The following is a 13,321-nucleotide window of genomic DNA, read 5'->3' as shown; positions in this document are numbered from 1 at the left end:
TATACCATCAATTTTTATGTAGTATGACTTCCCGAGACATCAATGATCATATTAAAATATAATTTTTGACATGTTTTTGAGAAAGAGTTTTCAAGTATGAAATGAGAAAGAGTTTTCAAGTATGAAGTGAGTAAGAGTATAACAGGACTATGCATTTTCAGAGGTATCAATTTTTACATTGATAAAAAAGAAACTGAATTTTTAAATGAATTATGAGTTCAAAAGATATTTCAAGAGAAGTTACCTCTTTTAAAAAGGTTGTTTGAGAAATCATCTCAAAATTAGAGGAAGAGTTATGCTTTTAAAAAAATATGAGCATGAGTATATATTATTGGGAGTAGTATTGATCACTGATATAGGGACGAATTCAGACAACTCAAAGTCCTCATAAACCATGTACGCCAACATCGGTAAAAGATCATACTTTTTAGATGATTCCTTATTGCTTTTTAAGCATAGATTAGTGGTTTCACTTGGTTGAGGTGTTCTATACTCCAGCAAGGTATAAGACAATCCTGACAGCGTGGGCGACTATGTATCATCAAGTAACTCATAGAGATGATTGTCGTTAGAGAATATCTCAAATATAGTTAAAAGTGTATTTTTATTATATTACTTAGGAAGTTGAGTTCAGAGAATGAGTAAGTATTTTATAAAATTTTAATGATTTCACTTCTTTATTTCTTTACATCCAGTTGAGTATATTTCTATATTTACTAGAATCGCTTCATTCAGTTAGTTTTTATTTAGCTATATTGCATATTCGTACGTTCAATGTACTGATGTGATTCAACCTACATCATTTAATGATGTAGATACATGTTCTTAGGATTCGTCTGTTGAGATTTGATTAGCTTTTGAGTAAGACTCATTGCTTCTGGAGGACTCCAATTTTTATGAGTTGTTACAAGTAGTTCTTTTGAGGATTCACGGATCTTGTCCCAACACTCATCCTTGTATATATTAGAGGCTTCATCCTTGTATACATTAGAGGCTTCATTCTTGTCAATTTTGGTGAGTCTCTTTTTAGGATATTTTATTTAAAACTTATGTTTCATACTCATTATATTCAAAAAAGTTTTGAGAACTAGTAAACTATTTTTTAAAAGTTTCTTTAAATTTGATACTTATTTATGCTCAAGTTAGTCTTTCGCTTGTAGTCAACAAGGATGACGGTTCACTCGGGAACCATCAATGATTCTCGAGTGCCGGCCACGTCTATGGTATAGGCTTAGATCGTAACAAACTTGGTATCAGAGCACAGAGTTCAAGTGTCCTAAGGTGTCTATGAAGCCATGTCAAGTAGGCTTTTATTTATGGTTGTGAGAGACCCACTTCTATAAATGGAGGACTATAAACATTTTAAAAAACTTTCCCTTCTTTCATACTCTAAATCGTGATAAAGCCGTGTCATAGGGAAATTATTCAAACTCGTGCATTCTCTTATTCATTCGACTACACCTCATACTCAAAGTAGTTGAAAAGCGAATTCAGATCCTTATCAATGAATTACTCTCAGTAAAAAAAAATCTTGAGAAAGTCATGAGACTGCAAAGGGGCTTGAGAGAAGCCCGTGAGTGAGTTTAAGTGTTCAGTTTCTAAAGAATGCACTCTTATTCATATAAATCATTGTTCAGTTTCTAAAAAATGCACTCTTATTCATATAAATCATGCGTTCGAGCTAAAAACGAAATGTATTCCCAGACTCTCTTCTCTAAACCTGGTTTCAATTGAGACCCTTATGAGGAGGTGTTTTGTAGAGCTTGGATAGTATTTGCACCCGAACGATAGTATGACTTACAATATTATATATAGTAATAGTAAAAGTGCCCAGAGTTAGAAGAATGAATGAAGAGGTATAGTACTCAAAGAAAGAAGACAGTGACGGGGAAAATTATGTTGTTGCAGTTATGCACCAATAAATTGTTAATGAAGAGTTTTTCCTTATGGGTAGACCGAGAAATGATGAGTTTGTGTAGATTTCATGATAGATGATAGAGAAATAGTTACAAGTTAGAATGAGTTAGGTTATGCTTTAACTAGAAAGGAGTTTATAATGATCTGTCATTGTGTTACTGATTGTCAAGTGTAGGTGTTGAATGGAAGAGCAGGAGTGTTACAAACATCTTAGGGGGAGTGTTATAAATTCATCGAATAAGTGAATTGTCCATTAAATTAATATATGAACTTCTTATTCATATTCCCTAATTTCTATAAACCTTTTAGGATAAATATATATCTATTATCATGACACTTAATGTAGTGATTTTGGAGTGATTTCCCATCCTATAAACAGGATTGTTCTTTCACCACTGGAAACACACACATGAAACGTGAAGACATTTGAATAAGATGATCTTTATATCGTACTCTCCATAGATCTTGTTTATATTGTTTGTAGTATATTAATTATATTTTACAACAATAGGTAAAGGAATTTCTAAATAAAAATGACATAAATAAATTAAATTTTAAGTAATAACATAAATATCATTTTTGTGAAAGTTTGATGATATAATTAAGTTCTCTCTTAAATCATAACTTATGAATGCTTGCATTAATTCAATTCAAATAGTGACCCATAACTCCATGAGTATTAACCACGTATAAAAAATAAATAAAACAAAAAATTAGGAAAAAAAATAATCAACGTTAGTTTTTGTAGAGAGAGACAGAGAGAGAAATGGGTAAGGTAGCAACCACCACAGCAGCGCCGACTGAAATGAAGAGGAAGAAGAAGAAAGGCCGTCCATCTCTTTCAGATCTCCATGAACGTGATAATAAACTCTCCATTTCTACCCCTTCCCGTCGATCCAATCGCCGGAACCCTAATCCGAACTCGAATTCTCCGCCAGAAGACTTCATCGACGACGATGACGAAAGAAAAGAGAAGAAAGTCAAATTAGTTGTGCGTTTGCCGGAATCAAATCAACAACATTTCGAACAAGATTCGTCTTCTGCCAATTCACTTTCTGATTTCGAAGGAGATAATCACGACGCGTCTGTTAATGCTAAGAGAAGGAAAATCGATTCCGTGGATCCCAGATCTGACGACGTTGTTGCTGATCAGGTGGTGAAATTTGGAGTTTTTTGCTATTTTTAAAATCTAAATTTATTGAGTTAATAAATGTTCCTTCTATTTTTGAAAAAATCGCAATTTTTTTTTGGAAATTTCTTATGTTTATGTGATCCAATTTTTTTTTTTGGATTTAGCGCCTAACTTCAACGTTCCTTTTTTTTTTTTTGGTGATTTTAAAGATCTAATGTGTTTTGACTGAGTCGCTGCTCTTTGATTTCAATGTATTTTCGAAATTTTAGAAAGTAATTAACTGAACCTTTGTTACTTCCAGTTGCTTATTTTTCTTCTTTCATTTTCAAAAGTCGCCTATGTATTTTGCTTTTTGTGGAAACTTCATTTGAGTGTTGATTTAGTAAAACAAATTGAATTTTGCAGGAGGAAAAGCTTTCGAAAGCGACGGACACATCAAATGGTGCAAATTCGAACTATTTTCACGAATTTTTGTTTCGAAATCCCAGTTATTGTTTTTAAAATCTGTTTATTGTTGGTTAGGGTCGCCATTGGTGTCCGGCCCCACAACACCTTTGCCAGACAAAAAGTTGTTGGTGTTCATACTTGACAGACTTCAAAAGTAAGATTTTTAGAATTTTTTCACCTTCTTTTTATTTTTTCCTTATCTTAAATTCTTTCTATGTTTAAATGCAGGAAGGACACTTATGGTGTATTCTCCGAGCCTGTTGATCCTGACGAGGTACTCTTTTTGCAGAGACACATTTAATTGTATTTTTAGTGGATACTGAAATAGTTGTGGTGTATTCTCTGAGCCTGTTGATCATGACGACGTATTCTTTTGCAAGAGACACATTTAATTGTATTTTTAGTAGATACTGAAATAGTCTCTTTGCAGATACCTGATTATCATGAGATTATAAAACATCCTATGGATTTTGGAACCGTGAGGAAGAAACTTGATGGACGACTCTACTCAAACCTGGAGGAGTTAGAGGTCGGTAAAGGATTACTCAATGGTCGAGTGTATTCTATTTGTAGTAGTTGTGGATTCAACTTAACACTGACACTCCATGGCTTACTTTGGAGACAGTTACAGCTATTAATATTTTAATATGCAAACTTGTAGATTCACCTGTTTGCTGATGTTTTCTATTGCCTTTTGTAGCATAATGCTGACTGCACGTTGAGTTAAGCACAAAATTCTTTTTAGGTTACAGTTTCCTGTTTTAAGGTCCGATTTGGTGATATTTAATTTTGTTTTATCATTTTAAAAATTTCGTGACCATGCAAACTTACAGTGGTTAAGGGAGGACCAATATTCTTGAATATATCAGTTTGATATTTGCTCTGTTGGTCATTTGTTAAAGCTTAGGAGTGTTGGCAAGATGTCTGACCTACATAGCCATTAGAGTCCCCTGATTTTGGATCCTTGTGTCCAGAGTCCAGGCTAATTCTCAAGGCTACACTGCTACAGTAGTTGTTAACAGTGTTTTCTAAATAAAAGAAGCCATGACAGTAAGACTTTTTTGTTTGATTTGCTTTCAGTAAAGCTGAAGCTGTTGACATGTTCATTGTCTTCCTCTTGGCCTTATCAGCCTTTCATGCACTACTGATTTCATATACTTATTATCTTTAGTTGGTTTAGAATTCAAGACTTATCCTCATGATCATCTTTCTTTCTTGGTTGTTGTTGTTAAGTAAAATTACCATTGTTGTCTTTAGTGGTTCTTTGGCATAGCCATGTTTATACTTTCAGAGCCTGTTTGGATTGGCTTACAAGAACTAGCTTTTAAGTCGAAAATAAAAAGTCAAATTGTCAAAAAATAAAAAGTAGGTGGAGACCAACTTTTGGTCTTTGACTTATATTAAGTCATTTTAAACTTATGTTAAGTCATTTTTCTCCTTGTCAAACACTTTCAAACTTATTTTATGTCATTTTTGACTTATCTTAAGTTATTTTTTTATTTGCCTAACACTTCCAGAAGTCAAAATTGTCTTAAAAGTAGGTTTGACCAACTTTTTAAGTCAATCCAAACACCCTAGTCTAGAATTGAAAATTAATTCTAAAGATGAAAAATAGAAGCAGCAAAAGAGGCATCAATATAAAGAAGTTTAAAGAATACGATAAATATGCAGGTCTCAAATTCCATAATTTATGATGCATTTGGGGAAGGTATGCTTAAGGAGATGTAAATGTACCCAAATTTCACTGTCATTATAAGCCTTCAGATGTTCTTCTATTGTTTGTTTAGTCATGGTGTCTAATTTCCCATTTTTTTTAACAAAAATTATGTTAGGTTTCTGCTTATTTTCGCTTCTTGATACTTCTATTGGTACAATTAGTTTTTTTTAATATCATATGTCCTATTTTTGGTGGGGTTGTGTGTCCTAAGAAATGCTGCGGGAGTGGTAAACAGTTGAAATTTGATGCTGACCTATGGCACAATGTTGGCTCATGCAGGCTGATGTCTTCTTAATATGTTCAAATGCAATGCAATATAATGCCTCAGATACTGTTTACTTTCGGCAGGTGCGCATTAGCCTTTGTCTGCTTCCATTTTTTTTTGCTTCCATTATTTCCTGAACACATTGCTTTTTAGGCACGGTCTATTCAAGATCTGGCAAAAAGAGATTTCGATAATTTGAGGCATGAAGGGGAGGATGGTGAGCTGCAACCTAAGGTTGTTCGAAGAGGCCGGCCCCCAAGCAAAAATCTTAAGAAGTCTGAAGAGAGTTCTCCACCCCCAAGCAAAAACCTAAAAATGTCTATTGAGGGTTCACCTATTGATTGTATTGCTCCTGAGATTTCTTCAGGCGCCACTCTTGCTAGTGGAGAGGAAAAAGTCGGTGGATCTAATTCTTACAATCTAAGAAAGGGACCTATGCTTTATAAGTTCCGTTCTGCTGATATATCCTCCACATATCGCTCTCGTGGTGAAACTTATTCTGAATGGTTGGTTGATTGGAATGAGTTTCCAGGTTTGTACCTTACATCTCTTTTTTGTTTTTCTGCAATCACTTGTTTTTCTATTTTGTTGAGAAAAGTTGATTGTTTTGTTACGTGCAGCTTCTATTTTGAGGGCTGATATGAAGTATGGAAAGAAACATTTTTCAGTTGATGAAAACAGGCGTGACACATACCAACTATTCCATCAGTCAGCTTCTTGTAGTGAGCCATCTTTGTTGTGGAATGCTGATGACCTAAAGCGGTTAATGGCAGTATGTACTTTAAGCCTATGTTATTTTTTTTAATAACGAGAAATTCAACAGCCGGGCACAGGGTTTGAAAATCGGTGGATGATGGGCCCACCCTCTACCCTTCTCCACTTAATTACCAGGCTTTTTGTCTGTGTTAAGGTTTAAACCTGTGAGACACTCGACCTAAACATCCTATGTTGTGCTCTTACCACTAGACGAAATACCCTTGTGGCTTATGTTGCCTTTCTTTCTCGTTCTTTCTCATCTTTTTTTTTTCTCCCTTCTCTCAACGACTGCACGGTGTTGTGGATGTTCTCACTGTTTTTTTAATAGTTGTGCAATTCCTTTCAGGAAATACTATGCTGCTGCTGTCGAGTTTTAAAAATTATTATTTTGCAGTTCCGGTACACATTATCTTCTAAGACTACCTATCAAAAAATGATAAAAACACTACCTTCTAAGATTTGACTTCAATGAAAATGGAGAAAAACAGGCCTTTCCACCTGTATGTTGCTTGTAGGTATATCTACTGTACTGCAAGATAAAGTTCGTGTTTTTAGTGCACTATATTAGATAGGCAAACATTAATTTGCTTCACTAATGATTCTGCTGTGAAGTATTAAAAGTCTCATGCTGGACCTTCTAAACACTTTTTAGGGCTGATCCCTCCCATCAATGCAATCAAAGAGTGGGAAAAAATTGCAGTAATCAGTCTGGTCACTGGTGTATTGTCACTCTTTGCACATTACCTTGTCTTACCATCCCTGAAAGAAAATAAGATGCCTTTTTTTTCTTGTGATTGTGTGTGATTATCTTTGATGCTGTCTTACGCAACCAAGACTAATCTGACTATAATGCAGGTTGGTGTTCACATTGAGCAGCATGCATACGCTAGAAGCCTTGCCAGATTTGCTGCAGATCTTGGGCCAGTTGTCTGGAAAGTAGCTTCTAAGAAGTTAGAAACTGTTTTACCTGCTGAAGTAAAGTTTGGTCCTGGATGGGTAGGAGAAGGTGGAGGATCAACATTATCGTCAACTTTTTCATCTCAGAACAAATCATCAGATTGCTTGGCAGCTGATCACCATTCTTCTAGAACCATTATACCATCTATCCGGGGTGTAGGTTCTGCTGTCATATGCAGGCCTACTGATGGAAATGTTGAAGCTGGTAAGACATTGAACAGCCAACATGACGATCTAGCTGAGGCTAGTGGTGATTTTTCGTGTGCAATTCCTCCATCTAACTCCCAGGCTAAGCAGAAACCTTCCGCAAACCCAAGAAATGGGTTCAATGGTATGATAGGGTATGATTTGTCTGCGCAAATGGAGGTAAAAAGGCTGTCCATGTCTAAAGGCGAACCGAGCGTACAAGAGGCCGCCTCAAGGCCTGGTGGTCAAATGGTTGGAACTGTTCCTAAAAGAGATGTTTCATCCTCTCATCAGTCACCTTCAAACCGTGTCTCCTCTCTGGAGAACAGTTTACGAGAAAGCTGGACTACATTGCATTCTGGGAATTTAGAGCAGAGTTTGAGGCTTTCTGGAGATTCTCAACCTGCCTCTGTATCTGCAGGGCAGTATAGGGTATCTCTTCCGCATCCGCCAGACCTGAATGTCAAAGTCCAAACTTCAGGCTCCCCTAGTTCTAGTTTACGAGTTGGATCCCCGCAGCAGCCAGATTTAGCATTGCAGCTCTAACTTATTTATCGGCCCTTTCTGCATTTGAATCAGGTGAAGTAGATTATTCTTGTTAACCTAAATCATGGTAGGGGAACTAGGAAAATGGATGTACAGATTATGTATCCAATTTTTAGATTGAAACTAGGGAATTGGTATGTAACAACATTTTGAGAATTTGAACCCATGATTCAAATAGATAATTGGGTGTGGAATATAGGCAGTTGATACTGCAAGTAGGACCTCCCAAATATTTTGGCAAAAAACCAATAGGTAGGTAATCAGGGAAAATATGCTTTTTGGCTTCTTTTTAAATAGTTGATTTTTGGTTTATATATTACGACCCTACAATGCATAGCAACAAAATCTAATAAAGTATGTACCAACTCTTTAGTATTGTCAAGTTTGTTTGTATGGTGTACAATGTGGTTTATCATCGCTAGCAATCTCAAATTAATTAATAACTATAACAATTAAGAATAACAGACAAAATGCTATTAACGATTAATTCATATAAAAAAAAATAGTCTATAGTGATTGCTCTGTTTTGCCAAATCACAAAATAACTATTACGATGGATGGTCATTAATGGGCATCGGTCACTCACGACATATTTGATTATCAATTAAAATATTAATGTGTTCATCGAATTGGGAAGCAAGTCTTATTATACGAGATAACATTCTTTATAACATTTTCAATACATAAATATATAAAATGGTGTGCATTGTGGCACAACTTTGGTTTTAGTAATATAATTCACCATAAGAATGATTGAATATGTTTAACAATAGTCAATATTGATAAAAATGGTGTAGATTTGTAGAGTTAAGTGTTATTATCAATTCTTATGTAAAAATAAATTGGTGTTCAATGTGGTGTAATGTTACTGTTCCCTTTCTCTTTTGTAATTATAATGACTTACACTATAATATAGTCATCTATAAAAAAAAAAAAAAAATTGCGCCAAAATCATACAATTATCTAATAATAAAACACCAATTAAACTACAATCGTTTTAAATGCCAAACTTTAGACGAGATGGTGAACTTTAAAGTTTATAGTACATGAAAAAACACTATTTTACAAATTGATATGTTGTGAATTTTCATCAATAATTTGTCTCATATGATAAATGGTTTTGAACAGATTGATATTTTGATTCGTGAATAGAATATGTGTTTTTATGGTTACGAAAGAGAGGACACAGAACTACATATTTTCATAGACTTTTGATAATGTAAAGATTTTTAGCTAAGAAATCTGACAAATAAAACTTGAAGGTAGAAATTGGTTGAAACACAATATCATAATTTGAAAGAATAAATTACATCACATCATAGAGTTGAGAAAAGAAGAGGGAACAAAAATTAGTTCTTGGGGATGTTTTTGCCTACTATCTTGGCCGGAGCTATTCGCAAAAGATTTCCAGGCTTACCAGGAAGAGCTCCTTTGATCATTAGAATCTTGAGTTCATCATCAATCTTGACGATCTTGAGCTTTCTAATCTTTGTCCTGGTGCCTCCCATTCGTCCAGGCATTTTCTTGCCCTTATATACACGCCCTGGGGTTGTCCCAGCACCAATTGATCCTAGTTGTCTATGACTCTTTGATCCGTGAGTCATTTGACCCCTCTTGAAATTATGCCTCTTGATACCACCTGCAAGCCAATTCCACCAGTTGTCAACAATGAGAGAGCGAAAAACAAGATGTGATGAATAGAACTTGCTTTCTTTAAAGATAATCAAATTTGAGATAAAAAATTACTTCTCTAGTAAGTGAATGATATATCTAGAGTGAAGACCGCCACCAATAGAGAACCAAAGAACTACCTGTACCTTGACTTAATAGTTACAATATGTCGATACATGCACTTGTATGGAAGTCTCGTCTAGATGATACTTCAAACAACTATTTAGGTTATGATAAAGCTTGTGGTTTGGAAAACTTTTAAGACGTGAAAAGTTGATAAACCCTACCTCCACATTTGAACATCTGAAAATGTATACTGTGGAGTCAACCAGCATAAATAAACACTATGATAGTAAGTCATGTTAACCAGAATATCAAGATATCCATTAATGAAGCTTATTTAGGTGCTGAAGCCATGCCACATGAAGAGAGGAGCTACCATGATGTTCAATTACAATGTCATTTTCAGTTGGAATTGCAGTATTTACAAACAAAAGTTGCGGTTATTGAGGAAAATCAATAGAAGCATTAATACAAACCATTTGGCCAAAAAGTTAATGTAGCTCATGTAACAGGCATTTCAAGTACTCTTACAAATAAGTAAAATATCATGTTTACATCTATAGTGATACATTGCATCATAATTATACAAAAAAATACATTCTGGTTTAAGGCGTGCGTTAATAAATCAATTGCAGTAGCATAACAAAGTGCAGTAATGCAAAACCAAAGACTTGATATTTCAGATGTATCACGCTACTAAAATCACAGGCCAGTTCTCTTTTAAACAACAACCGCGCTCCATCCCAAGCTAGCTATATGGATTTAGAATATCCATTTGATACGAGTTCTAGTTCACATATGAAAGACAATATATTCATAGCTCACTGATGATAAGAAAAAACTAATCACAACACATAAAATCAAGGTCAATTGTACACTTCATTCATTAAATTGGGATGAAATCTTAGGACCTGTTTGGATTGGCGTTTGGCATGGGATTTTTATAAAAACCAAAGCCTTGTTATACCATTTCTAACCTATGGCTTTAGCTTATTTTTGACTTAAAAATAAGCACTTTATAACTTTACCCAAATACTTAAAAACAATCGAAATAAGCTCAAATCTTTGATAAACAATGCTAAATTTAGATAACGACCCGAAAAAGCAATCTTTAAGATAATTGGAGTGGTAGAGAAACAGACCTTGAAATCCTTTTCCAATGGTTGTACCAGCGACATCAACCAAATCACCTTCTTTAAATAATTCATTAAAATCAAGTTTCTGTGTAACTTCAAATCCATCAACAGACTGAAGACGAAACTCCTGCAAATGACGGAGAGGAATAATCCCAGATTTTTCAAGATGACCCATTTCAGGTTTAGTTAGTTTTCTATCACGAACTCGTCGATACCCAACTTGTACAGCACTATATCCATCAGTAGCTTCAGTTTTAATTTGAGTAATAATATTTCCTTCGCGAAACCCTACAACAGTAACAGGCACCACTGTTCCTGAATCTTCAAAGAAACTCATCATTCCAAGTTTGGTTGCCATTATTCCGACTCCAGCTTCAAGAGAGGCAGAGATAGCTGGAGATGTTGAAATGCGGAGAATTGAAAGGGGTTTATGTTTTGGGAGTCGGAAAGAAGGGAGAAATGGAGAGTGCAGAGTTAACGGTGTGACTGTGGTGGAAGTGGGTAGGGTTTTTAGGCGGAGCTTGGCGGTGGGCATTGTAGAGAAAGAAGAGAGAGACATGGCTTATTGGTTTGCTGAGAAAGAGAAAGAGGAAGGGGATTTCCTTATCCAGTACAAGATGGGGAAAGAGGGAGATGGTTGCACAAAACTATTAGACCCCAAATATAAATTATGGAGTGGTATCTCATATAATTTTAATCCGATTTAATGTCAACTCATTTAAGTTTTAATTTATTTTTAAAAAATTATTTAATTTAATTATCAATTTTAATATATTTTAAAACTTTTTATTTGCATTGACGTTTTTATACTGAAAGTATAAATTACTATTTGTTTTATATATTTTTTAAAGATTTATCTATTAATTTGTAACTTTTTTTTTTAAAAAATAATAATCTTGAGTTGAAATTTAAATTGCAATTATAAAAATTAAATATTATTAAGTTGAAATTATTGAGATTAAGCAGGTTAAATTGAACGGGACATGACCCAATCCAATTTTGAGTCTAACTCATTTGAATCCAAAGTAAACTTGATTTGGTTAAAACTCAACCCAGATTTTATTTCAATTTATTTTATTATTTTCAATTTCAACCTAACTCGCTCATTTGATACCTCCTAAGAGTGAATCATTATTAGAGGTCGAGTTCGAGTCTTCTGGATATAAATTTGTCTTTATTAGGGAGCAAATTCCTTAATCAGAGGTCAAATTTCAAAATCTTCTAGATACGGAAATTGTCTTATTAGATAGCAAGAATAAGATCATACAATTTTTTATGCGAAAATTATTAAACTAGTCAGAATTCCTAACATAATTATTATAAGATCTATACTTAAGAATAATTGATAAAAATGTAAATATGTCAGTATTTTAGTAACTATAAGGTATCATAATATAATTTAGTTACCTTTCTTTTTTTTCAAATTGAACCCACTTTTTTTTTTATCCTGTTACTGATGAACAGGAAAAAAAAAGATCTCATTATCCACTTTTTTCTCTCAAATTTTTATATCCATATTTTATCAAGTCTCTCTCTCACACATTTGGACCAGGGGCGGATCTACTTAAGCTCGTGGGGTGCCACGCCACCCACGAGCTTTGGCCAAAATGCGATGTATGTATAGGTGTATATATGTACATTGTATAAATAAACAAATGATACCCACAGAACCAAAAGGTGTTGTGGTGCCATTGGTAGAGGGTGGTACTCCCCCTTCCAGACCCCGGATCGAATTCGAATAACAACTTTTTTTTTTAAAAAAAACTCGCAGGATGAGGAATTTAGCTTCAATAATTCATATTTTGAAGATTATATTTCTTTTTCTTTTAAATTCTAGTTGACTTAGTTTTAATTAGTAATTATTGTTGACTAATTTAATTTATTAATCATTAATTTTTTTATAATTTGTTATTTGTTTGATGGAGAAGTGTTAAAAATAACTTTAAACTATGTCACGTTAAATAAAGATATTCTCTGTTAATAATCTTATTAAAAATGTCCATACGATTTAAAATTTATTCTAAAAATGTCTCCACTACTAATATTTTAACCCTAAAAATGTCTATGTTGTTATTTTATTATGTCAAAAATACACCTTTTCTAATGAACATAATTTTTTTTATTTTCTAATAAAATTATTGTTTTTAAAGAATCCCTTTCTTGTTTTTTTTTTCTTTTGAAAACCTTTTAGCTAAAAAAAATGGAAATATTAATATTTTTCTTAATCTCATTTTGTAATTTAAATAGAACAATGTCATGTACTTTGTAAATAATATCATAGTAACTTCATCTTTAATTTTTATTTAGATATAATAAAATCCTTTTTTCCTAATAAAATAAAACAATATTTCTATTTCTTAATCTTTTTAAAATTAATTAAGTAAATATTTTCTTGTAGATATCGCAATTGTGAAAATATCACTTTATTTCATGAAGTAGATAAAAAATGAAATATGAAATAAGAGTGGTGATTAATATTAAGTGATTTGTTTAGTTTGTTACCAAGGGATATGTTTACAAATATAAGT

The 13,321-nt window shown here is 33.5% G+C and overlaps 2 protein-coding genes across 2 annotated transcripts; one reads left to right on the top strand and one right to left on the bottom strand.

Moving 5' to 3' along the window:
- The first annotated feature begins 2,629 nt into the window (after window positions 1-2,629).
- On the top strand, window positions 2,630-8,303 carry LOC107023652. The gene is made up of 9 exons (XM_015224410.2): window positions 2,630-3,070; window positions 3,455-3,491; window positions 3,572-3,650; window positions 3,725-3,770; window positions 3,927-4,025; window positions 5,493-5,561; window positions 5,632-6,010; window positions 6,099-6,250; window positions 7,090-8,303. The coding sequence occupies exons 1-9, from the start codon at window positions 2,684-2,686 to the stop codon at window positions 7,921-7,923; spliced, it is 2,082 nt and encodes a 693-aa protein (XP_015079896.1). The 5' UTR covers window positions 2,630-2,683; the 3' UTR covers window positions 7,924-8,303.
- An 861-nt stretch (window positions 8,304-9,164) lies between these two features.
- LOC107023504 (50S ribosomal protein L3, chloroplastic) lies at window positions 9,165-11,457 on the bottom strand. The gene is made up of 2 exons (XM_015224216.2): window positions 10,800-11,457; window positions 9,165-9,562 (listed from the first exon to the last, which is right to left on the bottom strand). Exons 1-2 carry the CDS (start codon window positions 11,350-11,352, stop codon window positions 9,273-9,275), a joined length of 843 nt encoding a protein of 280 aa, XP_015079702.1. The 5' UTR covers window positions 11,353-11,457; the 3' UTR covers window positions 9,165-9,272.
- Between the last annotated feature and the right edge of the window lie 1,864 nt (window positions 11,458-13,321).

This window comes from Solanum pennellii, chromosome 6, assembly GCF_001406875.1.
Source record: "Solanum pennellii chromosome 6, SPENNV200".
Lineage (NCBI taxonomy): Eukaryota > Viridiplantae > Streptophyta > Magnoliopsida > Solanales > Solanaceae > Solanum > Solanum pennellii.
This window is presented reverse-complemented; position numbering and strand designations above follow the sequence as displayed.